We start from the raw sequence: 25,000 nt of genomic DNA, 5'->3' as shown, positions 1-25,000 counted from the left end.
GGTTCAGACTCATAGTGACCCTGTAATAGGGTTTTGAAGGAGCAGCTGGTGAGTTTGAACTACCAACCTTGTGGTTCAAACTCACCTTGCAGTCCAGTGCTTATCCTACAGTGCCAGCCACACCAGGAGATTACACAATCAAGCAAAAGAAGCAGAAGTGAGGAAAGAGAGATGCCAAGCCACATGAAGAAAACCAAGGAGCGCAAAGGCAGAAAGAGCAAGTCTTTCCCTAGAGTTGGCACCCTGAATTTGGAGGTCTAACCTTCTAAACTGTGAGAAGATGAGTTTCTCTGTCAAAGCCATCCATTGATGTAGTATTTCTGTTAGTTGTTGTTGTTAAGTGCCATTGAATCGGTTCCGACCCATACCAACCCTGTATAGGGTTTCCGAAGAGCAGCTGGTGAGCTCGAACCTCCTACCTTGTGGGTCAAACTGACTTTACAGTCCAGTCCAGTAACCCATAGCAGCACACCAGGACCCCATTTCCGCTATAGCAGCAGTAAATAACTAAGACAGAATTTGGTACTGGGTAAAATGTGGAAGCAGTTTTGAAATTGGGTAAAGGCTAGAGGTTGTAAGAATTTTCAGGTACCTGGGAGAAAATTGAGGCTTTCTGCTCCTGTAAAGATTTACAGCCTTGGAAACCCTATAAAAAGTCGCTATGAGTCGGAACCGACTCCACGGCACACTACTACCACCACCACCAATAGTAAAAGCCAAGATTGTCTTTAAGAGACTATTGGTAAAATAAGAATGTCAAAGGCAATTCTGGTGAGGGCTCAAAAGGAAGTAAGGAGAGGTCTATAAAAGAAGTCTCTGTCATCTTAGAGAATACATATGGTGTCAGCAACAGAATATTGCTACAAATATGGACATTAAAAATGTTTCTGATGAGATTTTAAAAGAAAATTTGGATCAGGTGATTGGATAATGGGGGAAGGGTGATGTTTTTATGCAGTGGCAAATAATTTGAATTATATTCAAATGTTTGGTGGAAGGTAGAACTTGTAAGTGATAATCTTGGATATCTCAGGAGGAGGTATCAAATTATGACCGTAAAGGTTACTTCAGCTTAGGGTAATGGGGGGTTTTCTGTGCTTAATTTTCATGTGGGCTTTCTTTGTGTGTACTTTTTTCTGGTTACCACTGACTAGATGGTCTCAGAGAATAGAAGATTATTTCCAACTTGAAAGCTAATGTAATTTCTTCTACTGGATTTTGGGCTGCTTGCTATATACTTTTTTTCTAATTTCTTCTATTTGCCATGGATATGTGTACCTTGTGCCTGTTCTATCATTGTACTTTGGAAACCGATCACTTGTATTCTAGATTAAACAGGTTCACAGATGAAGAGGAATTTTGCAGGATGAAGTACCTTAAAGCCTCACTCATATTTGATTCAGATGTTTCAAAAGATGAGAATTTGGATTTGGAATTGATTTAAGATTTGGGGGGGTGATAGGGTAAATTTATTTTGCATGTGACAAGGACATGAATTTTGGGGGGACAAAGGATGGCATGTTATGAATTGGATTGTGTCCCCCCCAAAATATATGTTGTAAATCCTTAACCTCTAGATGTGGTGCTGCAGGTTAATGTGCTGACTGTAAAGTCAGTTTGAACCACAAGTGATTCAAGCTCACCAGCCGCTCCTTGGAAATGCTATGTATGGTGCTATGGGTCAGAACCGACTCAAAGGTTCTTAACAACAACAACATGCCTATGGTTAGAATCCCATTTGGTAATGGGTTGTCTTTGCTATGTTAATAAGGCAGGGTTAGTGCAGGGTGGCATAGTGAGATTAGACTGCTAATCACAAAGTCTGAACCTACCAGCTGTAGATAAGGCTTTAGAAAGATGAAGTTTTCTGCTCCTGTGAAGAGTTACAGCCTCAGAAGCCCTATACAGGTTCATTGTGAGTGGGAGCCTATCCAATGGCACACAACCACCACCACCATTACTTGACGGAATCTCTTTTGAGATAGAAAAGAGATTAAACAAGCAAGCAAAAGAAGCAGAGATGAGGAGAGGAGAGATGTCAAGATTCCTGAAGATCAGCCAGCAGCAGAAGCACAAAGAGGCAAGAACCGTCCTTTGGAGTCGACAGAGAGAAAAACCCTTTGCCCAGAGCTGGCATCCTGAATTTGGACGATTAGTATCCTAAACTCTGAGAAAAGTTTTGTTTGTTACAGGCGCCCATGTTTGGCACTTCTGTTACAGCAGCCCTAGGTGACTAAGACACTCGCCTTATCTCCCACTACCTCCACTACTGCAGTCACAGTACCTGTGTCACAAGCTTCCATCTAGCAGAATTTCACGTTACCTTTGTCTTCCATCATTCTCCTCATCCATTCTTCAAGCCTCTCCTCTAACAGCAGTCCTTCCTGGTGGTTTATTCCCTTCCTGCTCTGAACTCCCATGGCTTACAGCCCAGATTTCTCTTACAACACAGATATCTGATGGACCTTTCTGTTCTCTCAGCTCATGTACTTTACACACCCTGCCAGAGTATAAGCTCCTTAAGGACAAGAATCATATCTTGTTCTGCTTTGGGATTCTATAGCACCAGGCCTCTCTTGCAACCGATGTGCAGGAAAGGTTCAATGAACTGAATAGACTCAAAACAATGAATGTGATCAACTGTTCTATGAAGGGGGTGCTCTGTTCTAGGCTAAACTGGCCCAGCCCTGGGTGTTTACAAACTCATGCCAGGGCCTCTTTACTCCCGGCTTCCCTTCATGGCTCAGAGGAGGAGTCCAGGGAGTAGCGGGCATGCTTGGCTCCAACCTTAGGTCAATGGGGAAGAGTAAAAGTCATTAGAGAGGGGATTCTGTGGTTTCCCCTGCACAACTCATCCTCTGAAAAAGAAAGCATCATCAGGTGATTTAAAGGAGAAACCCTTCAGGGTTTTAAGGCTTGACTCAGGCCTGAGTAAGGGAAGCTCCCAAGGGGAATTGGGACTCAGCCTCCCCCTGCCCATCAGTAGCTGCGGCCAAAATAACCACAATGAAATTTAGTGAGTGGCAAAGGCCGTGGCAGCCAAATGGGTTTGGATATTTGGGAAGAAGGAGAAATGGAGCCAGACAAGCTGTTTCCCTGTGAAACGAGGCCATTAGGGCTTCTGGAAGGAGGCCAGCATCAGGTCATCGTGGTGTTGCCAGACCTAGGCCTCTCATCCACTCTACCCCTGTGCTGAAGGCCAAGGAGGGCTCACTCTCTTTACCTGCAGCCAGAGCCCAGGGAACCTCAGGCCAGGGCTCAGGGAATCTCAGCTTTATCCTTTTTCTAGTCTTTACCTTCTAAAGTTGCCCCCCACCCCCATCCAGGGCTTGTCTATCGTTCGTATCCAAGCAGGATATTTTTGAGAGTAAAAGGAGGTGCTGACTGGTCAAGATGCAGAGACAACAGGCAAAAATTGAGCCTCTCCTGGACTCGTGGACTGTATGGTCACCCTCTTCATGCTCATCCTTAGTGGAGTCTGTCCATTTCATGGCAAATATCTTAAAATCACACACCTTCCCTAGGCCAGGCTACATTTTCCCCAGTGAGGTCCCTAAGAGAACTGGGGCCGGAAGGAGGCTGCAGACACTTTACCTCTGCGTGTTTCTCCAGACCCTGGCCTCATGCACCAGAAGAGAAACAAAAACTCACCAAGGGGACCCATAGTGTCACAACATACTGAAGCTCCATCCCCACCATTCTCAATCAAGGAAAGACCTGGGAGCTCAGTCTGTCTTCACTTCAGTGTTCCCCTTACTTCCTTTTCCCTCCTTTTCTTCCTTCTCCTTCATTCCCCATTCCCTTTAACTGCCCAATACCCTGCTGGACCTTGAGGTTCCAGGTGGATGTGATGGAAAGGGCGAGAGGTGACTGTGTGTTGTCTCCTCTCATGAAGGTGAAGCGATGAGGGGCCAGCTCCCTAGGTAGTTTCATTGAGAGTGCTGTCCATAGAAAAATACCAAGAAAAGATACCCTAGTCAGCTGTAAATGACATTGCTCTCCACCTCCTGCTGGGTTGGGAGCAGGTAAGGACAAGGTAGGTTGGCCTTTCATCCTCAGGTCAGAGACCAGCTGTCCCCCAACCTCCAAAAGCTTCCCAAGGTAAATGGCTCATGCTTCTCCTCCTGGCATCACACAGGGATGGGTGGGTGACTCCCAGCGGAAGGTTAGGCAGTTGGGGCTGCTGAGCAGATGGTGAAGCTGATGGCCCCACCAACAGCCTCCCTCCCTCTCTCCAGGAGCCAGCAGGGCAGTGAGGGGACTTGTGCTTTGCTACTAAAATTGATCTCACAGCAGAGCAGCTGCGAGGCCAGGCCGAAACCGGAGCTCAGAGTCCAAGGACAAAGCATGCAAAAGGGAAGCCAAACCTCTTCCCTCCTCCCTACCTTCATCACGTTTCCTCTTCTCACCATTGGAGCGAGGAATCCCCAGGATCCCATTGATGGAGTAAGATCCCACTGGATCATTGGACGCGCTGGAAACAGGAGGGGAGGCTGTGCTGGGAACTGGATGAGAGGAGAAAACATGCCATAAGGGGAGCTGTTGTGACCTCAGACCAGAGCTCAAGGGCTAGGGGGAGAGAGCAAAGGAAATGAGGGGACAGGGACCCACAATTCCCTTCTTACTCTGGGGCTGAAGGGGGAACATGTTGCTACATATACTCTAGGCTATTCAATTTTGCCCACCTGTAGGGTGAGTGGAGACCAGTCAACCCCAGGCATTCTAAGTAGACCTGTAGGTTTCACTCAAATCCCTGAACTCACTGCATTCACCGAAAATGGGTGGAATGCAGGCCTAGGATTCAGTCTTGAAAGTGGTTCTGCGTTCCTCTAGACAGCATGGTTACAAGACTGCTTCCCTATACAGCTCCCCCAATCCCTAGGGCTGATCAAATCCCTCTAACAAACCTCAGCTTGTTTCTCAGTCTCTTGGGCTGAGTCTTTACCAGTCCTGATTTACAGTCTATGGTTTTGTAAGGTCTACCTTTGATCTTGCCTAAGACACAGAGTGGTCCAGGGGTGCACAGCTCTTCTCCCTGAGTAGCTTCTGGTTGGGAAACCACCTGAACATTTCCGAATCTCCCCTTAGAGCACAACTAGTGAGCCTATTCACTGAGCAGTCATGAGTTCAGGTACAGTCTGGCCTCACCCTCCTTCCCAGCACATGCTGTTACACAGGCCTAATAAACAATAGCTCCTGCCAACTCCAGGAGGGCTAGGACCAGTCATCGCTACTTCCTGTTGGTCAAGAGAGACGAAGAAAGCTGCCAAGAGGCAGCAGGAAAAGTTTAATCACATCTGAGCCCCTCAAGCCCCAAGCCTTCAATATGGTGACAACTGCACTAAGAAGTACCCTCAGGACTAAGACAGGTTACAGTACTGTGTGCGGGCAGGGTCTCACAGGTGTTCTAAAGGCCTGGGCATGTCTCTGAAAGGCCTTGAACAAAGGTGAGTAAATGAGGAGGATTGTGAGGAGCAGAGAGCTTCCGAGTGAGTGAATGAGACAGAGAGCGAGATCATGAGAGGACATGAAGAGGAAAAGAGAGAGAAGAGACACAAATCCAGAAGCAAACACAGGGAGAGGCGAGAACAAAAGAGGAGAGGAAAGGAAAGAAGAGAGAAGGGTAACTTTTAAAGTTCTTTAAACTAGAAGGCTAGAGCGCAAGAGTAGATGTGGAAGAAAGAGGGGCATGTAGGAAGACAGAATCAGCTAAAAACAAAAGATGAAGGAGGGGCAAGAAGAGTGACAGGAGAAGAAAAGGAAATCCTCACAGGAAACTATTGATTTTATATAGACAGAGACTGACTGATGGGCTGAGGTAAAGCAGAGGTGAGGTACTATGGTCAGGAGGCAAAGAACCATCCAGGTGGATTAGTCTCTCTCTGGGAGATCCTGAGCCTCTAGAAACTCAGGAAGAGCAGGGATTCAGAAACTGGGCAACCAATAGACGTCAGACTTAGTGGGGTAGAACCTGGTTTCCTTGGTTTCCCTCAGGGGCCCAGCCTCCCCTTCCCCAATCTTACCGATGGTATGGCCAGGGGCAGTCACTCCTGTCCCAGCCCCATCTGGCGTTGGGTGGAAAGGCTGCTGAACTTTGGTCCGGATGATCCTGAAACAGCATCACAACAGCATTGCATTACATGCCTCTCCTGGTCTGGCTAACTCCAGCCCAGCCTTGGGACGGGCTCTCTTAAACTCCCTTGCTCCTTCCTCATCTTTCCTCATCTATCTGTTCCCGGAAATTTTGTTCTCAATAATGGTTGCCAGACACACCTTTCTCTCCTGGTAGCTCTGTGGAGGTCAATCTAATGCAGCTCTGGGCAGAGGCTGTCTGCACTCTGCTTTGCTTTGTGAATCATCTGAACTGCAACTTGAGTTTTGGTAGTGAGGATCAGGGACACACAAGGAGAGGAGCTCAGCATTCTTTCCCTTTCTTGGAAGTGGGGACTGCTGGTGACTTGCTGTCCACACTTCCCTTTTCAAACACACACAAATCTTCCCCAGGTAATAAGACTTCCTGGACTGGAGACGACTTTGGAGAGGCATTTCCTATTAGGCCTCCAGAGTCAGCATGTTGTTGTTGTTAAGTGCCATTGAATTGGTTCCAAATCATAGTGACCCTGTATAGGGTTTCTGAGGAGCAACTGGTGGGTTTGAACCACTGATCTTGCAGTTAGCAGTCCAGGGCTTATCCTACAGTGCCATACCAAGACTCCAGAGTCAGCATTGTATTGACTCAGTGTTATCCACTCAAGTGCCGATGAGTTGGTGTTGACTCATAGCGACCCTGTACAGTTTCTGAGGAGCAGCTGATGGGCTTGAACTGCTGACCTTGTGGTTCATAGTTCAGCTGATCCTATAGTATCACACCAGGAGTCCAGAGTCAGTGTGGAAGAAGGAATTTCCCCATTCCACAGAAAGGTCATGGGGGACCCTTTTGTCTCCAAAGTCCAAGTCCTGTCCCCACCCGGACCTGGTTGGCTGGCTGGTGGCATTCTTTCCAGCCAGAGGGTCTTACTTGACTCATGGCCTCTTTAGTGGCCCTACTGAAAAGCCTGGTGCCCTCTCTACAGATCTGATGATGGAGATGAAATCAAGCATCTTAGGGTGGGAAGTGAGTCTGTTTTTCAGTGAATCAGAAGAGCCAGACCCAGTCATCCAAAAGACCAACCCTGAGACTAGCATTTAAGAGTGGCCCACTCCACCACTGGTCAGATGAGATGCCCATAGCTTTGCTCCTTTTCCCAGAGAGGCATGTGAGCCATGCTCACCTCCACCAACCAGGTGAGTCACAACCACAGCGGGCTCAGCTCTAATGGCTTTTACTAAGCACTTGTAGACACTCAAGATGAAGCCCCTATATCACAGCGCTGGAAATTAAACCGAAGAGAGAAGAGATACACCCTCAAAAAACTAAGCATGAGGGGCCAGGTGGTAAGTGCCAGAAGGATTCAGAGGCATCCCCTTTTAAGTGAGAGAACTAGGGAAGAAATCACTAGAACTGGATTTCAAAATCAGGTAGCGCTGAAGTTGAAGACATGTAGTATAGTGAAAGGAGTCCCTGGGTAGTGCAAACAGTTAACACACTCAGCTACTAACTGAAAGCTTACAAATTTGAATCCAACCAGAGGTACTTTGAATGAAAGGCCTAAGGATCTACTCCCCCCACAAAAAAGCAGTCCTTAAAAACCCTATGGAACATAATTCTACTCTAACACACATAGGGTCACCGTGAGTCATACTTGGCTCACAGTAACTGGTTTTAGCATAGTGGAACGGACACAGGGTTACAGGTCATGGGCCCCGAGTCCCAGTTTTCAGTCTATCAGTAGGAGGCCACATAGCCTTGAGCTTAACATTTAACTTCTTTGGGCCTAGCTTCTTCAGCTGTAAAATAAAGGGGCTAGACTTCAGGACCTCTTAGGTCTCTTTCCCTAGTGAAAAATACTATGATTCTAAAATGAGCAAAACAGCCGAGGGAGGATGTCATAGGCAGGTGTGAGAGGAAGGTAGACAGAAAGGCATGGAGGTTGGAATGTGCATAATACCTAGATCAGTTAACCAGAAACAGTGGAAAGCAAGATGAAAACTTGGGTAAAGATGTTGATGATGATCACTATTTTTCCATTTACTGAGCACTTATAATTTAGAATACATATGTAGGTATACTATTATTAATTCTCACAACAATCTCCAAAGGAAAGTAAGTAGCTTACTCAAGATCACACTGCTAGTTAGGGCAGAGTCAGAGTGCAACCTCCAAAGCCTGTCCTTTTGGCAACTTTACCATACTCCCAACAACATGTGAAAACCAGGTTTAGAGAATCTCAAGCCATGAGCGATTTCTAAATTAGACAGGATATACACTAACTAATCCCAGGAAAGCAATATACAGGCATAAACATTAAGAAATGACTTCTGGAAGGAAAGGGACGAATCTGTAAGACACTATAAAGGCAGAATGGTCAGGATCTGGAATCAATGATGGCTCTCAGCACCCAACTCTGTGGAAGGCTGGTGGTGTGTACTGTTGACAGGAATACTGCAGGGACGTAGCTGTTTTCGGAGCCAATTGATGACACTGGTCCTAGACATGCAGTGTTTGAGCTGGCAGGGGGCATCCAGGTGGAGATGCCCAGGAGTCAGCTGGCCCAGCAGGCACACATTTAACAGACTGTCAAGGAAAGGAGTGTTTAAGGGTACAAGAAGGTTAAGGAATGGAGACTGGAGGAAGCCATGCTTTCAGAGAAAAAGAGGTAGCACCTGCCCTTGTGAAGAAGTCAGAAAAGAATGGCTCACACTGGAAATTGGAGAAGTTGGAGTGGACAGTTTCACACGAGTCAGTAGAGAAGAATATTTCAAGGACAGCATACGCTCCACAGTGTCCCTGTGACATAAAGACTGAGGAGAAATGACTTAAAGATTGAAGAGAATAAGAAGAAACACAGATGTGGAGATTTTGATGACCACTTGTGACCTTTGAGAGAGGGTCTCAACAAAGTAACTAAAGCGGGAGCCAGACAGCAAGCTTAGAAAGTAAATGGGGGTGGGAGGGGCTGAGAAGAGGGAGGCAGTAAAAGTAAAGTACTACCTTCAGAAGTCTGTCAGGAAAGACACACAGAGAGAGAGGTGTGAAAGCCAGGGGACAGAACTGGCAGCTGAGTGGAGGAAAGGTTTCTCAGCATACGAAAGATCTTGATAAGTTTGTAGACTGAGGAGGAAGAAACCCAAAATTGCCTGAGGGAGTGTGGATGGTTGAGAGAGCAAGGCAGCCGGAGGGAGGAGTGGAGTAGAGGGCGCAGGGGAAGAAGTAAGTCAGATATGGCATTCTTTGACGTGGCAAAAAGCTTCTTTAAGCAAAGCAGAAGGTAAGGCCATAGCCCAAGAGCTGGGGGGAAGAAAAGGTTCGGTGCGTGATCACCCTGGGAAAGATGAGGAAGGAGTTAAAGACAGCATAGACTGCTCTTCATGAAAAGCCTAGAAGGACACTGAGCAGCTCAGGGCAGCTGCTCCTGATTCATTGCAGCAAAAGTTTCTGGAGTTTCACTGGGCACTGCAGGTGGGTTGACTTGAGGGGCTCTGGGCTAAGGGAATTCCAGTATCGAGGTTGGGTGCGGCAGATAACTGCCCAGCCTTGCAGACTTTCTATCTTTGTTACCCAGGGCCTCTGACCCCAGGGCACTGGTGCAGATTTAGCTAAGGCAGCAAGTGATGGAAAATCACTACTCCCTGACAGCAGCTTGGTGGAGAATGGGAAAGGAATTGGGCAGGGTACCTGCTGTGAGTTACTCATGCTCTTGGTGTCCATCCACACCAGTCCCCAGTGTTGATCCCAGGAAATGAAAAAACTGGAGCTGTGGGACCCTGATGGTCAACCAGTGGCTCTTTGCACACCATACTACAACCCAATAACTCTTGGGAATTTTGGGTCCCAAAGGACATCCTGAAGGATCAAGCTCTTGGATATAAATCCTTGGAGATGCAGTTAGGAGCAATGGCGGGCACGTCTCCACTTGGGAGCTGGGAGGTGCTATCTCCTGGTTCCATGAACAGACTGCCCTGCCAGGTGCCTGTTTCCCACTTCTTTCTTCAGCATACTTTTCTCCACATGGATGCTCTTTCTCCTCCACCATTTCAGAGGAGAAACTGTCCTCTCCTGGGAGCCTCCAGGGATTTGGCCTGAGTTCCAACATGGGGACTTGTAGGCACTTATAGTCTCCCACATTTACAAGGACATCAGCATAGCAAAGACTCTAAGCCTAGGCTCTGGGCTCAGTGTGTCTGAGTCTGAATTCTAGCTTTGCTACTTATTGCTTGTGAAAAGCCTTGGCTGTTTCTTATTCCCCCATCTGTAACATAAGATAATAATACGATGCACTTCATAGGGCTGTTGTGAGGATTAAATAGGATAATCCATGTAAAGTGATTAGCATGATGCTTTGCTCAATAAATGCAGGCTATAATAATAATGACTACTGGTACTATTATTCCTATATGTAACCCCTAGGCTTGGATGATTTCTATTTAGCTGAGCCAGGTGCAAGTGGGGGTCCTCACAGCCCAATATGCCTGGTCAATTCAGGTGCTGCTGAGACCCTTGGAAAAAGCACTAGGCAGACAATACACAGCGCAGGTAACCCCACCCTGACCTCAAAAGAAGTTGCATTAGAAAGACTCACTGCAAGACAGACTGGGACTAGACCAACCCCGTGTGGGAGCTCAGGGAAGGATACACAGAGGGCACAAACAGCAATACTTCAGGACTAAGATGCCAAGGAAGAATGGCAGCGCTTTAGAGTAAAGGATGGCAATGCAGGTAGCGGGGGTCACAGCTCTTTGGCTAAATTCCCGGGAGGTCTCCACTCTCCACCAAGTTGGAGATCTGAACATTGCCGTCCACTCTATAAGCGAGAATGAAAGCCATGCCATGGGTCCCCTATGAACAGTTTGATGAACTCATGAGGAAACGGAAAGGGTCTCAACCCTTCTTACTTAAGTTCTAGGCCCTCTTCCCCGTTCCTCTTTCATTTTTTCCATTGTGCTTCCTTCTGTTTCTCTACTCTCTGTCTTACTCTGGTCCTCTCTCTAGCTCCCCTCTCCCTGTCTGTCTGTCTCCTTGCACCCTCAAGTCCCACTGTGGCTATGCTAGTTTATTGATTCCTGGAAGCTGGGGAAAAGCGGGAGGCAGGGCTGGGGTGCAGGCTCAGGGATGGAAATAGAAGGCTATAAATTATTTGTGACAGGAAAGCAATAGTGGCAGAGTGCTGAGCACAAGTCCTGTGTCACTATTAGATTCCTTTTAGCCTGATGACACTGTAAAAAAGGTTAAGTGTCTGCTGGAATCGTACACCTGGGGGGCCGGGGCAGCCTGGGAGCAGAACAAGCCACCAAGAGCAGGTATATCAATTCTCCAGGCCAATAATATTCCTCTCATTGATCGCCACGCAAAGTTCAAAAATCTCATTACAGCCAGGCAGACTGGGAACTTTTTACAAATCAATAGAATGATATAATGTATGTATACTTAGTACAAATGTATCTATTCATCTATCCATCCATCCACGGTCCGCCTCAGGGTTTCCAAGTTAACCTACCCATCATATTATGTTATGTTATGTATGGTATTATATTGTGTTATATTATATGATAATAAATGGTGTGCAAAACTCACCCTGAGGTGGGAACAAGAAGAGGTCCTATTAGCATGGAGGTGACCTCAGAAAGCTCACCTTGGAGGCAGTGATGAGGCAGCCTTTCCAGGACTAAGCTGGTCAGGATTCTAGGAGCAATGCTTTCTTAGCAGAGGTTCCAGTCATAAAAACTGCCTACTGAACATTTACTATGTGCTTGGCAATGTTCTAAGTTCTTCAAAGGTCACTTAATTCTCACAACAACCCATTTTACAGATAAAGCATATTATAATTTGTCCAAGGTCACATGTTTAATAAACGGCAAAGCCAAGACATGAATTCAGGTGGACTGACAGACACTAGGACCTACCCTGAAACACTAAGCTTACTGCCTCTAGTAGAGAGACACCCAAAACCCCAGGATCCAGTCTCCTGGGTTCTACTTTTAATATTTTGTTCTGTTCTGAGAAATGAAGGGTAAAAAGGCTTCCCTGAACCTCAGTGCTCCTAACTGGAAAATGGAACCAGAGGCTGACAATGCGGTGTGTACATGAGATCTCTAAGCATGCTCCCATGAAATCCTGCCCAGCTGTCCATAAAAGACTGCCTTCTCCACTTTGGAATTAGTTTCAAGTGGAATGGTCAGGCTGGCCTCAGGCCAGATCATATCACTGCTTTGCTCAGAGAACTGTGGGAGCAAGATGCCAAGTAACTCCATACATGTATCACATACATATTTTGGTTGCTGTTTTTAAGTGCTGTCAAATCAGTTATCTGTACAAGGTTTCCAAGGAGTGGCTCACCTTTCAGTTAGCAGTCCAGTGTTTATCCTATAGGATCACACCAGAATTCCCATTTACATGTATAAATTCATTTAAATTGTCCTGGGGTAGACTGCCTACTTTAGAGTCTATGCAGAAAATATTTACTATCTGGTCTGGGGAAAGTCTTTCCTAATTTAGTAAATCAAAGCAACTTCATTGTAGAGAATGTACAACCCAGTAGAGGTAGATGGACCCTTTGCCAGTGACTTCAGGCTGCCTGGATCATTCCAGAGAACAAATCCATATTTACTTCAGCAAAGGATATTTGCCCAAAGAATGCAGGTAATTGTTCCATCTCAGTCTTTTGAGAGCTGCCTACATCAGGCACGTGTCCCTGGCTCATCCCTGAGGCAAGTCGGAGCAACACAAACAGCTGGAGACTTTTCCTGACAGAACCTCCAGTGAGGCATCATACATCATCCAGGAAAATATTCTTGCTCCTGAAAACGGGTTTACCTCTCCCTACTCCTGAGAACCCTAAGGAACTGAGCTCACCCTTCAATCCAACCAAGAAACCAACTAACAGAAGTGTACTCCCTCCCTTCCACAGGACCCCAATGGGAATGCATCCACGCTGCACGTGCCCTCCCCACTGGGGTCAGAAGCTCTTAACAGAAGCCCTGTTTGCTTAGGTTCTGGATTTGCAGTTTGTGTGGATCCCAGCATTGTTTTGCCCACTTACGTACCCTGCGGACTTCAGTTTGGATAATTAACCACATGGCAGGCAGGGTTCTGAGCACTGTTCATAATGGCTGCTGGAGAGATTAAGACCATAGTATGGATTGAATTGTGACCCCCAACATGCACAAAATACCTGGCCCTTGTACCTGGGGATAAGATCCTGTTTAGAAATAGAGTTTTTCTTTTACTATGTTAATGAGGTTATACCACTGTAGGGTGGATCCTAAAGCAAATCACTTCTGAGTTATAAAAAGACCAGGAAACACACAGACACATACACAAGGGTAAGCATTCTCAAGTGAGAATCATCTACAAGCAAAGGAATCCCCAGGAGTTCCTGCAAACAACCAGGCTTACTAACAAGAAAGGACCTCCTCCTAGAGCCAAGCCCTGGGTTTGGATTTGAAGCTTCTTGAACTATGCAAAAATATATTTCTGTTCTTTAAAGCCACCCGCTTGTTTATTTTGTGCTATGAGAGACTAGTTGTTCTTCAAAACTGTATACAGGCCATCCCAGTCCAGCTACAGAGGAACACAGCTGGAGTACAAAGATTTCAAGTTTATAGGGTTCCACCAAGTGTGTCAAGAACTTCTACATCTATAGTTGGGTCTCAAAAGTCGTAAATGAGCTCCAAGAAATGAGAACCCTACCAAAAATCTTGCAAAAGTGTTTGTTTCCTCAAAGTTTTGTCCTTGAACCACCAATATTAGCATCCCCTGGAGGCTTGCCAAAATGACAATCTGTGGCTCCCACATCTCAGATCTTCTGAGTTAGAATTTCTCACAGCTAACTCTCCAGATTATTTAAAAATTCTCTAATGTCTGGTGTGGCATTGTAGGTTAATGTGCCGGACTGCAAAGTCATTTGAATCAGAAGGTCGGCAGTTCAAGCTCACCAGAATCTTTTAAGTACGTTACGTACCTATACAGGAAACCCTATATAGGGTCACTATGCATCGGAGCTGACCAGATGGCACCTAACAACTACAACAAATGCTTGAAATGACTGTCTTAAGTTAGGGGCAGAGAAAAACTACCCACTGATTATATAGGAGAGTCTTGAGAGGGTTAGGGGAGAGTTAGTGAAGAAAATTCCTGATTTCTGCTCCTCCACCTGATAACCTTGACTCCAAAGGACACAGCCACCAAAGTTCAAGAAGCTAATCAATTCCTCCGTGGAGACTACACTATAGGTGAAAGTAGTTTTTGATACATTCCAGGATGACAAATTCCCAGTGGGTTCCCATGTGGTCAGGCATATTTTCCGCATCAACCTCACATTCATAAGTCAGACATTGAGGATGATATCCCGCCACCACATGTCCCTGGGATCCCAGGCCAGAGACAATTTACCAGGCTAGATGGGCCATGGGGCTGGCCCAAGGGGGCAATAGTGATGGTTTATATGATGAATGATAAGCATATGGATTGATTTAACTTTAAGATAGTATGCATAAGTTTAAAAATTAAAGGATATGTGTTTAACTAACCATTTGGAAACCAGTCTGTGGTGCATGCCAAGCCCAAAGCGTGACCAGACTAGCTCCTCTTATCACTGGCCCTGTCCTCATCTGCCAGGGCTCTTGGCTAGAGCTGTCCACATCTCGGGCCTTCTTGCCCAATTGATGGAGAAAGGGGTGTTACCACAGACTCCTTTCTGGGGCCAACGTGCCTGCCCATACTCCGTATCCCCTTATCCACTTGGTGGAGGCAGAGGGCTCCTCAGCCTCCCAGGCTTTAGCCCCTCCTACCTCTCACAGACTCCTGGTGTGGTGCTGTGGAATCATCACTAAACTGCGAACCATAAGGTCTGAAGTTCAAACCCACCAGCTGCTCCTTGGAAATCCTATACAGGGTCACCATAGGTCAGAACTGACTCGACTTAACAATAACACCTCTCACCTAGTTACTTCAATATTCAAAAACAATCCATCAGTTCTCTCTCCAACTTCTTCTGAGATGTGACTAAATCCTACCATTCATTGCTTCCTAGTACCTACAGGATAAATTCAAAATTCCCTAGCCTGGCTTTGGAAATCATTCCCAATCTGACTCCACTGTGGCTTTCTGATCTACTTCTCTGCTTCACTCTACCTCTCAGGATCTAGCAAAGAGCTGAAACCTTGTTTCTCGGATTATTCAGTTCACATCGTGTCCTCCCCTGAAGTCTGAGCTCTATGAAGACAGATGTCTATTTTACTCACCACTTTCTTTCCAGAATCTCCCAATACTTAAAGATTCTTTGTTGAATAACAACGTCTGTCTTATTACTGACACCGTGGTTGCCCCAAGGGCTCGAGCCCGGGAAAGATTGTGAGGGTAACGCAGGACTGATCAGTATCTCATTCTGCTGCACACAGGACCACTATGTGCAGTAGCAACAATATCTTATTATTAAAAATGACATAATCTTAGGGATATAGCGAGCTAACATTTGCTTAGTAAGGGTCAAACACTGTACTAAGTACTTTACATGAAATTATTTAATTCTTACAACCATCTAAGAGAATCCTGGTGTGATGTTGCAGGATAATACACTGGACTGCAAGGCTGGTTTGAACCAAAAGGTTGGCAGTTCAAACTCACCAGCACTCCTCAGAAACCCTATACGGGGTCCCTAAGAGTCGAAACCAACTAGACATGATTTAACAGCAACAACAACAACCATCTATGAAGTTGTTGTTAAGTGCCATTCATTTCTGACTCATGGCAATCCTATATCGGGTTTCCAAGGATCTTGTGATTAGCAGTCCAGTGATGATCCTACAGCACCATAGCTGCTGCTGTTGTTAAGTGCCGCTGAGTTGGTTCCGACTCATAGTGACCCTGTATAGGATTTCTGAGGAGCAGCTGGTGAGCTTAAACCACCAACCTTGCAGTTCCACGCATTAACCACAGCACCATACCAGGACTCCATAGTGACAGTTGTTGGTGTTAAGTGCTGTCAAGTTGGTTCCGACTCATAGGGACCTTGTATAGGGTTTCCGAGGAACACTGACCTTGTGGTTCAAATGACCTTTTAGTCCAGCACATTATCCTGCAGTGCCACACCAGGACTCCATAGTGACAGTTGTTACATGCCATCAAGTCGGTTCCAACTCATAGCGACCCTCTATAATGCTTCCGAGGAGTGGCTGATGAGCTTGAACCACTGACCTTGCAGTTCAAACTGACTTTGCAGTCCAGCGCATTAACCTGCAGAGCCACACCAGGACTGGGTACTCTTTATTATCCTTATTCCACAGATATGCTAACTGAGGCTAAAAGTAGTTAAGTAACTTGCCCAAAGTCACAAAGCAGTTAAGTAGCAAAGCTAAGACTTAACCCAGGTGCCTGACTCTAGAACCCATGCTGCTAACCATAAAGTTGAATAAGATAGTCACATCAAGATACAATCCGTGAGATTGGCTAAAAGAGCTTTGTAACACTTGCCAAAGCAGGGCAGAGGCCGAGGGACCACATGGCTGAGAGGCTGAAGACAAGAGTGAGGCGTGCCTGCAGTATGGCAGACAAGAGGCATTCCTGACTGGAGAAATGGCTGTGTCCTGAGTTGGTTTAGATCCTGAATTGTAACCTGTTCACTTCCCTAGGAAACCCCATAATGGTGGGGAAAAAAAATATATATATATACAATGAGTGGGAGGCTGGGTCTATTTTACATGTGACTAGATGAGGTTTAGATAATAGTAGCAGAAATAATAACTAACATCTATTTCATAGTCAGAGTTGATGGTTCAAACTCACCAGCTGCTTCTCGGAAATCTTACACAGGATCGCTATGACTTGGAACCGACTTGATAGCACTTAACAACAACATAGTGAATTATTTCATAGTCACTATATATGTTAAGTGTCGTAGAATGAGTTCTGACCCTGTAGAGGGCTGCTGAGGAGTGGCTGGTAGATTTGAACCACTGACCTTGCAGTTCAAATTGACCTTGCAGTCTAGTGCTTATCCTCCAGCACCATACCAGGACTCAGGCCCTATAACAAATGCTTCTTCTCATTCAAATCTTAACTACAACTCTGTACCAGGGATATGTTCTCTCTCTTAGCAAAGAGGTAATGGAAAGGCTAAGCAAACTGCCCAAGGTCACATGCTTACTAGTATTAGAATCAGACTTTAGTACAGTGAGCCATGTTACCGCTTCTGGAAATTGTTATATTAGTATTTCTTTGTGTTTATTAACTATTTGGACATGAGCAAATTTTTTCCTTCAGTCTTTTCACATTCTGGACAATTGAATAAGTATACATATGGAGCTCTGGTAGCGTAGTGGTTACGAATCGGGCTGCGAACCTTAAGGCCAACAGTTCGAAACTACCAGCAGCTCCGCAGGAGAAAGATGAAGCGTTCTGCTCCGTAAAGATTTACAGCCTCGGAAACCCTGTACAGGGTCGCTATGGGTCAGAACCGACTCGACAGCACTTAATAACAACTATATATATATATATGCAATTAACAGAAATCACACATAGATGTGATTCTAAACATACTTGCCTACTCCCTTGCATGTGCCACAGTTGTATCTGACAAGCATCACATCTATTACAAACCAACCATAATTCCAGGTTATGTGACTACGTATTCAGTGTATTTTACAAGCACTAGTAGGCTTGACTAAGGAGCTCCGGTAGCGTAGTGGTTACGAATCGGGCTGCGAGCCGCAAGGTCAGCAGTTTGAAACTACCAGCCGCTCTGCGGGAGAAAGATGAGACGGTCTGCTCCGGTAAAGATTTACAGCCTCGGAAACCCTGCGTAGGGTCGCTATGAGTCGGAACCGACTCCACGGCACACAACAACAACAACAACAACAAGTAGTTTTGACTGGACTCCTGGTGTAGCACTATAGGATCAACACTGAACTAAGAACCACAGGTCAGCAGTTCAAACCCACCAGTAGCTCCTTGGTAAGCCTATACAGGGTCACTATGAGCTGGAACCAACTTGGCAGTATTTAACAAGAACAAAGCAGGTTTGGGGAGTAATTTCCAAAGAACATAGTTGTTCTTGTATATGGTTGTGTCAGGAGACTACATATGATAGATGTGTTTCTCTACTTTCTATGCTTCTAAAGACTATTTCTCTATTCGTGTATCTCTATATTCATGTCTGTTCTAGTGCATTGATCCAGGATTAATACTGCTGAATATATTTGTCAAAACCTAGTTCATGAATATTTGCCCAGTACGTCAAATCTATAGGCCATACTCCTACACAACTCCACACTCATCACTATTCCCTTCCCAGGGTCATTGAGACACTCACATCACAACTGTGTTTTTATGTTGGCCTGAGCACCAATATTGATGTGCATAAATGTGCATTTGTATACCTGTGTATCTCTCTGTCTATGGCCAGACAAGGTGGAGGCGAGGGGGGACGTGGAAATGAGAGAATTATTAAATGCCAAGTAGATGTGCAATAAATTCCATTGATTTTATAAACTCCAACTTGTCTTCAGTCTCCTTCCATTCTTTATCCTGGGGGCATTGCAACAAAAACCTATTTTAAATATCTTTGTTTCTTTCCCTTCACCACCAACCCCCCTTCCAAAAAAAAGTGTCAATATTTTATTTGGATTTTTAACTTCGCTCCATAACAGTTGTTTGACCTCCTGACTCGTGCAAGTCACATAAATTCTGGGACTTTATTCAGGAGCCATGTTCCTGCTATTGAATAAGCAATTTGGGAGGGTGAATTAATGACTTGTGCTGTTGCTGAAAAGTCCCTGAAGAAATATTAAAATTGCTTGCAGACTGAATCGATACTCAGTGAACACCCAGCAAGAGGGCTTCGGCTCTGGAATGGCCACAAAAGGCAGGGCTTGGTGGAGGAAGGGGAATTCCTGCACCCAGCTTGGTAGGGCCCTCCCCCACCTTTTCCTTGCTCCCCCTGAGCACTGTCATTTTCAGTAACAGCACAGTCTTATTAAACCCCCAACCAAGATAGAACTGATTTGTCCTGTCTCCAGAAGCAGGCTCAGGGGACAGTTTACTCTTTTACTAGCAAGCGAGAGCCCAGAGGTTTGATTGGAAGTGATGGTCTGGGTACATCCACCTGCTGGAGAAAGGGGTGGAGCTGCTGCTTTCTGACAGGCGTCCCTGTGCTTCAGAATCAGGAGTGTGCTGGGCAGGGGCCCATGATCCAGTAAGCAAGGGCGACCATGGGCTTACTTGTGCTTAATTACTAAACTGGAGTGAACAAGGAGGGAATGTTTAAAAAATAGGGTTCGAGTCTGTAAGGAAAGTGCTGTGGGTTTGGGAGCCAGCCATATCTAGAAGCAGAATCTTTGATATGGTGAAAAAAGTGTGAAATTGTTCACTACTGGTTAGTAAGTTGGCATGAGTTAAGTCCTTGCTTACCTAGCTTATTGGGTAATCCAGCGCTGGTGCTGGGGTTGGGAGACTGCTGCTGTCTGAATCTCCTGCTGGGTATGCAGAAGGCTTGCTAGCATTCAGATGGCAACAGGATTTCAGCCTTTGGGTATGGGTGTGTCTGTGTTTGAATTGTGCCAGTACATTCCTGCAGCAAGCAGGTTGAAGGTTTGTTACTTGGTGTTTTGTGGCATTGTAGCGAGGTGACTGCACTTTGTGTAACACTGAGTTAGAGGAATTTGAGTATTGTTTGGTGGCAGGGTCTGTGTTTCTGTTTTGAATTATTATGTTCATTGATTATATCAACATCTTTTCCCCCTACAATGTAGGTCTCAGAGATTAGGTTAATGGGCGTCTGTCTCCTTGGTGATATGGGTTGAGTAATGACATTGGACTTGGGTGGTGGTGGATGATTCAGTAGTTGTTTTAATTGCCTTTCTGTGTGGCTGTGGGTGTGAGGACCCTTCCTTCAGCTTTCTAGCTTACTCTGGCCTGCTCATTTGCAGCGCTTCTTTCCAGAAGGAAGATTCTAGTGATGGTGCGGGACAAATCTCTTGTTGATGTCCAAGTGTACAAGTCTGTTCTTCTTGAACACAAACCCATGGACACTGGCAGTTGCCTATGCTCTACTGAGTAGCTCTGAGCCCACCTCACAGGTATAGGTCCTGGTGCCACCCTCTCTTGCTGTCTAATTTTAAATGAAGTCCTTAGGCTAAGTCCTAATGCTGTTGTTGAGAGTCTAGATCCCTGCTGAGATGAAGGTAAATTCCCCAATTCCAATAGGAACAGCAACATGAACTCTAGTTCCAAGATTCCCCACTCTGTTCCCCTCTGGGCCTTTGCCCCTCGGCATCTTCTTCTTTCCCAGACAATATGGCTCAGCAGTGATCTGTACTTACAGGTTTGGAAGAGCACAGGCACATGGGACTGGGCAGGACTTTTTACTGAGGCTCATGGTCCTTGTTTTGAGCTTGAAATTAAATGTATGAATACAAAGCTGAGCATGATTGCAAAATATAGAGAGCTCTTCGATATATGACACATGCCTCTACTTCCTGTGGTATAAGGTTGGTATGTAGTATGGTAAAATGGATAAGTATGTGGATTACAGAGGCAGTACTGAATGCATTCAAATTCTAATTCTGTTGCGTGTCCTGTGACCTTTGATGAGTTATTTAACTTCTCTGTAGTCTAGTTATTGTTGTTCAGTGCCGTGGACTCAGTTCTGACTCACAGCACCCCAGTATAGAGTTTCCAAGGAGCGGCTGGTAGGTTTGAACCACCGATCTTGTGGCTAGCAGTCAAATGCGTATCCTACAGCACCATACCAGGACTCCAGTTACCTCATCTAAAAACAATCCCATAAAGCTCTTGTTGTTGTTAAGTGCCATTAAGTCGCTTCTGACCCATAGCAACCCTGTATAGGGTTTCCGAGGAGCAGCTGGTGAGCTTGAACCACTGACCTTGAGGTTCAAACTGACTTTGCAGTCCAGCTCATTAACCCACAGTGCCAAACCAGGACTCCTATAAAGCCCTATGGGGTTGTTTTGAAATTTAAAATCAATTAATACATGTAACATGCGTAGAACAGTTCCTAGTTCAGTAAGCACTTGTTAATCATTATTATTATAAATATAGGACTTGATGGGCTCCTAGTATGGTATTGTAAGGTCAGCACTTTTTTATCTTAAAAAAAAAGATGACCAGGTCAAAACCCACCAGCTGCTCCTTTAAAACCCTACAGAGGGTCTGCTATGAGTCAGAACTGACTCAATGGCACTTAACAACAAGGACTTGGTGAGTAAAACAATCCAAGATCAGCACACGCATGTGTACAAATGTGTACATATGTGTACTAAGGGGCAAAAAATCCCAAATAAAGAAGGTGCATGTATATGTGTGTGTGATTTCATTAGGAAAGTGCAAAAGCTGCAGTCAAGCAAGGTGAAGTGGAGGATAGTTCTCTCCCTAGTCCATGAGGACAGTGGCGGGATGGGGGCTGATAGGCTCACCACTGCCCAGCTCCACACAGAGGGCTGCAGACAGCCCTGTGCAGATGAACAGGCAGAAAAGAAGACTGTGACCCTCAAACATGCTTCACACTTTATCTATCTATTTATCTATTTGTTGTTGTTAAGTGCCATCAAGTCGGTTCCAAAGCATAGCGACCCTGTATAGGGTTTCCAAGGAGTGGCTGGTGAGCTTGAACTGCTGAACTTGCAGTTCAAACGGCTGTGCAGTCTGGTGCATTAACCCACAGCGTCACACCAGGACTCTCTCCTCTCTCCTCTCTCCTCTCTCTTCTCTCTCTCTCTCTCTCTCTCTCTCTATATATATATATATATATATATATACACACATTTATATATATATATACATATATATACATATGTTGTTGTTAAGTACTGTCGAGTCGATTCCGACCCACAGCAATCCTGTACAGGGTTTCCGAGGCTATAAATCTTTATGGGAGCAGAAAGCCTCATCTTTCTCCCACAGAACATCTGGTAGTTTCAAACTGGTGACCTTAAGGTTCACAGCCCGATTCGTAACCCCGGCGCTACCAGAGTGCTCTATCTATCTATCTCTCTATCTATACACATACATACATACATATGTCCTGGTGTGGCACTGTGGGTTAATACGCCAGACTGCAAAGCCGTCTGAACTGCAAAGTTGGCAGTTCAAGCTCACTAGCCACTCCTTGGAAACCCTATACAGGGTCGCTATGGGTTGGAACTGACTCGACGGCACTTCACAACAACAACATAATACATATATATATATATATATATATATACACACACATATATATATATATACATACACACACAGATATACACACACAAGTTGTTGTTGTGTGCCGTGGAGTCAGTTACAACTCATAGCGACCCTGTACAGGGTTTCTGAGGCTGTACATCATTACGGGAGCAGAAAGTCTCCTCTTTCTCCCACAGAACAGCTGGTAGTTTCCAACTGCTGACCTTGCGGTTCGCAGCCCAATTCGTAACCACTACGCTACCAGAGCTCCTTATACACACACATATACACACATAAATATATATGATTGAGCTCTCAGGATTCAAACCTAGTTCATTTAAAAAATGTAGACTCTTATTTTAAAAATCAGGATCCTTCCCAGCTAATAGGTGTAAATGAGCAAAATACAGTGGAACCTAGATATAAAATTTTATAATTAAGGAAGTAGTAAGAAAGGTATCAGATAAGTGAATGTTAAGGCATTTGGATGTGGATCTTATAAAAACCCTTGAGCTGAACTTGGTTACCTGACTAGGTTAAAGGGGCAGAAACCTCAAGGTGAGAATGCATTTGGATCGTAGCTCATTCCGTGACACATCCCATGAAGATGGGGAGCCAGAAACACATCATTGTGAGTTTGGGTAACTTTGGTTTACATCTTTGCTCTTGTTGGGCACAGAGTAAGCAGGAGAATTTAAAGTCATCCAGTTACTTTGAGCCATTACACCAATTAGATTAAGGCCAAAGTAAGTCTCTTCTCTTGATTTTTTTTTTAAGTTTTAATCTTTGCTCTCTTAGCAACAGGAACAACTGCAATGATTATTAAACTCCCATGCTCCCCTGGAATACCAAGATAGTTGGGACAACAGTAGACAGATTTGGTCTGAATTTGCCCAATACTTGCTTGCTTCTCCTCTTCTTTCTTCATGCTTTGTCTTATCTCCATTTCATTCCCTCCTTCTCTTGTTCACCTCCCTTTCCTCTCCCCTCTATGACATTTAAGAATCAGAGGAACCCTTCAAACCCATCAAATAGGGATTCCCCCCCCCACTACCATCTCATTTTATCTTAAAAAAATATATACACCTACAAAATGCAAAGTACCACAACCCATGAAAATGCCATGAAGCCCTGAAAATGCCAACCTTCAACTCTTCAAGCAATAGCCGGCTCATCCCAGAGAAGAAGCATATAGTCAAACGAAGTTCACACACACACACATCCACAGAGGCTGTACTCTCAAGTGAAAGTGGACAAAGGGGACAGTTATTGACTAACTCTGTCCAGTATTCAGGTAATGAAACATAGTGTTTTTAACACAAAGCAAGTTTCCTTCTTAAATCTCACTGGCATTCATGTTACACAGTTCTGTTCAAAGAATATTCTTTTGACTCCTCAAGCTTCTTTATTTGAAAGATTTTGGTTTCTGTGCACACACAAACCAGAACCCAAACTAGACACATATCAGTATTGTTGCAATACTGATAACTAACTTTACTGAGCACTTCATGTCTGCAGGGCACAGTTTTAAGAAAACTTACTTTTAGTTCATTTAACCCTCATGAGAACCTGTAACATGATTTCCTCCATATTATGGGTGAGGTAACTGAGCAAGGTTGGTGGTTCAAACCCACCAGACAACCCTTGGAAACCCTACACAGGGTCATAATAAGTTGGAACCAACTCAACAGCACTTAACAACAACAACAACTCAGATCTAGAGAAGATAGGAAATTTACTCCTGATCATGTAACCTGTGAAGTTGTGAAGTCTCTCTTCAGAGCACCTGGCTTTCTTACATGGAACCATATGACTTTATGCAAAATTTCTTGCCATATAGTAGATGCTCAGCAAAGACTTTTTTGAATACATGAATAAATTAATGAAAGACAGTATCTATTTGTGTTGTTAAGTGCCGTCGAGTCAGTTCCGACTCATAGCGACCCTATAGAGCATTTCTGAGCAGCGGCTGGCAGGTTTGAACCGCTGACCTTGTGGTTAGTAGTCCAGTGCTTATCTGACAGCGCCAACCCTGATATTCTCACTTAAGTGGATTCTCTTGGCAAAGCCTAACAGACAGCTGAAGCTTAGGTGACGAAGTGATTTGCCCGCAAACAGCTTGCAAGGGCAGGGAAATGTCCACCAGCTATGACTGTTCAGGCACTAAATATTCTCTCTGCCAGTACTCTACCTGTCTGTAGGGCCAGGCCCGCCCTCCCTTCAGACCAAAGATCAGACCCAAATGCCTCCAAGGTGCTTCCTAACCACAACGTTTTGTTTCCTTGAATATTTTTCTCTGAGAACCAATGTTGACTCTGTGCCTGAATAAAAACCGAGACCTTCAATCAATGATGTGGATATTTGTAAATTGCCAGAGAGTTGGCATCATATTGACAACATTGACAGAAAGTTGACACAAGCTTTGGTTTTCATTCAGATATTTGGAGTTGACACAGCCATTAACCTGTTTGTCAGCAAGTGCCCATGCATTTCCAATAGACAGAAGTAAACACTACAGAGAAAAAGAATAACCCAGGATAAAACATACTAAAGAGGACAGGGGTAGCATCTATTCAACAAACCAGTCAAGCAGACCCCATTCCAGGAATGAGTTTGCTACCTTAGAGGTCCATTAGAACATGGATCCAGCTCACAAGAGACTCGTGTGCTTAAAAACCTTTAAAAATCTCATAAGGCTAAACCCTTGACTGTCTGCAGAGCCCTACC

General features: G+C 45.0%; 1 protein-coding gene across 5 annotated transcripts in view; it reads right to left on the bottom strand.

The window, feature by feature from the left end:
* PAX2 (paired box 2) overlaps positions 1-25,000 on the bottom strand; it is a 90,261-nt gene that overhangs the window by 47,822 nt on the left and 17,439 nt on the right. For all 5 annotated transcript variants that reach the window (XM_006831252.1, XM_006831249.1, XM_006831251.1 and 2 more), the window contains exons 4-5: positions 6,024-6,109; positions 4,386-4,505 (exon numbers count right to left, since the gene is read on the bottom strand). In XM_006831252.1, coding sequence (XP_006831315.1) covers positions 4,386-4,505; positions 6,024-6,109 — 206 coding nt within the window. The remainder of the gene's footprint in view (positions 1-4,385; positions 4,506-6,023; positions 6,110-25,000) is intronic.

This window comes from Chrysochloris asiatica, unplaced genomic scaffold (genome assembly GCF_000296735.1).
Source record: "Chrysochloris asiatica unplaced genomic scaffold, ChrAsi1.0 scaffold00003, whole genome shotgun sequence".
Lineage (NCBI taxonomy): Eukaryota > Metazoa > Chordata > Mammalia > Afrosoricida > Chrysochloridae > Chrysochloris > Chrysochloris asiatica.
The sequence above is the reverse complement of the archived record's forward strand: the minus strand, read 5'-3'. Positions and strand labels throughout refer to the sequence as shown.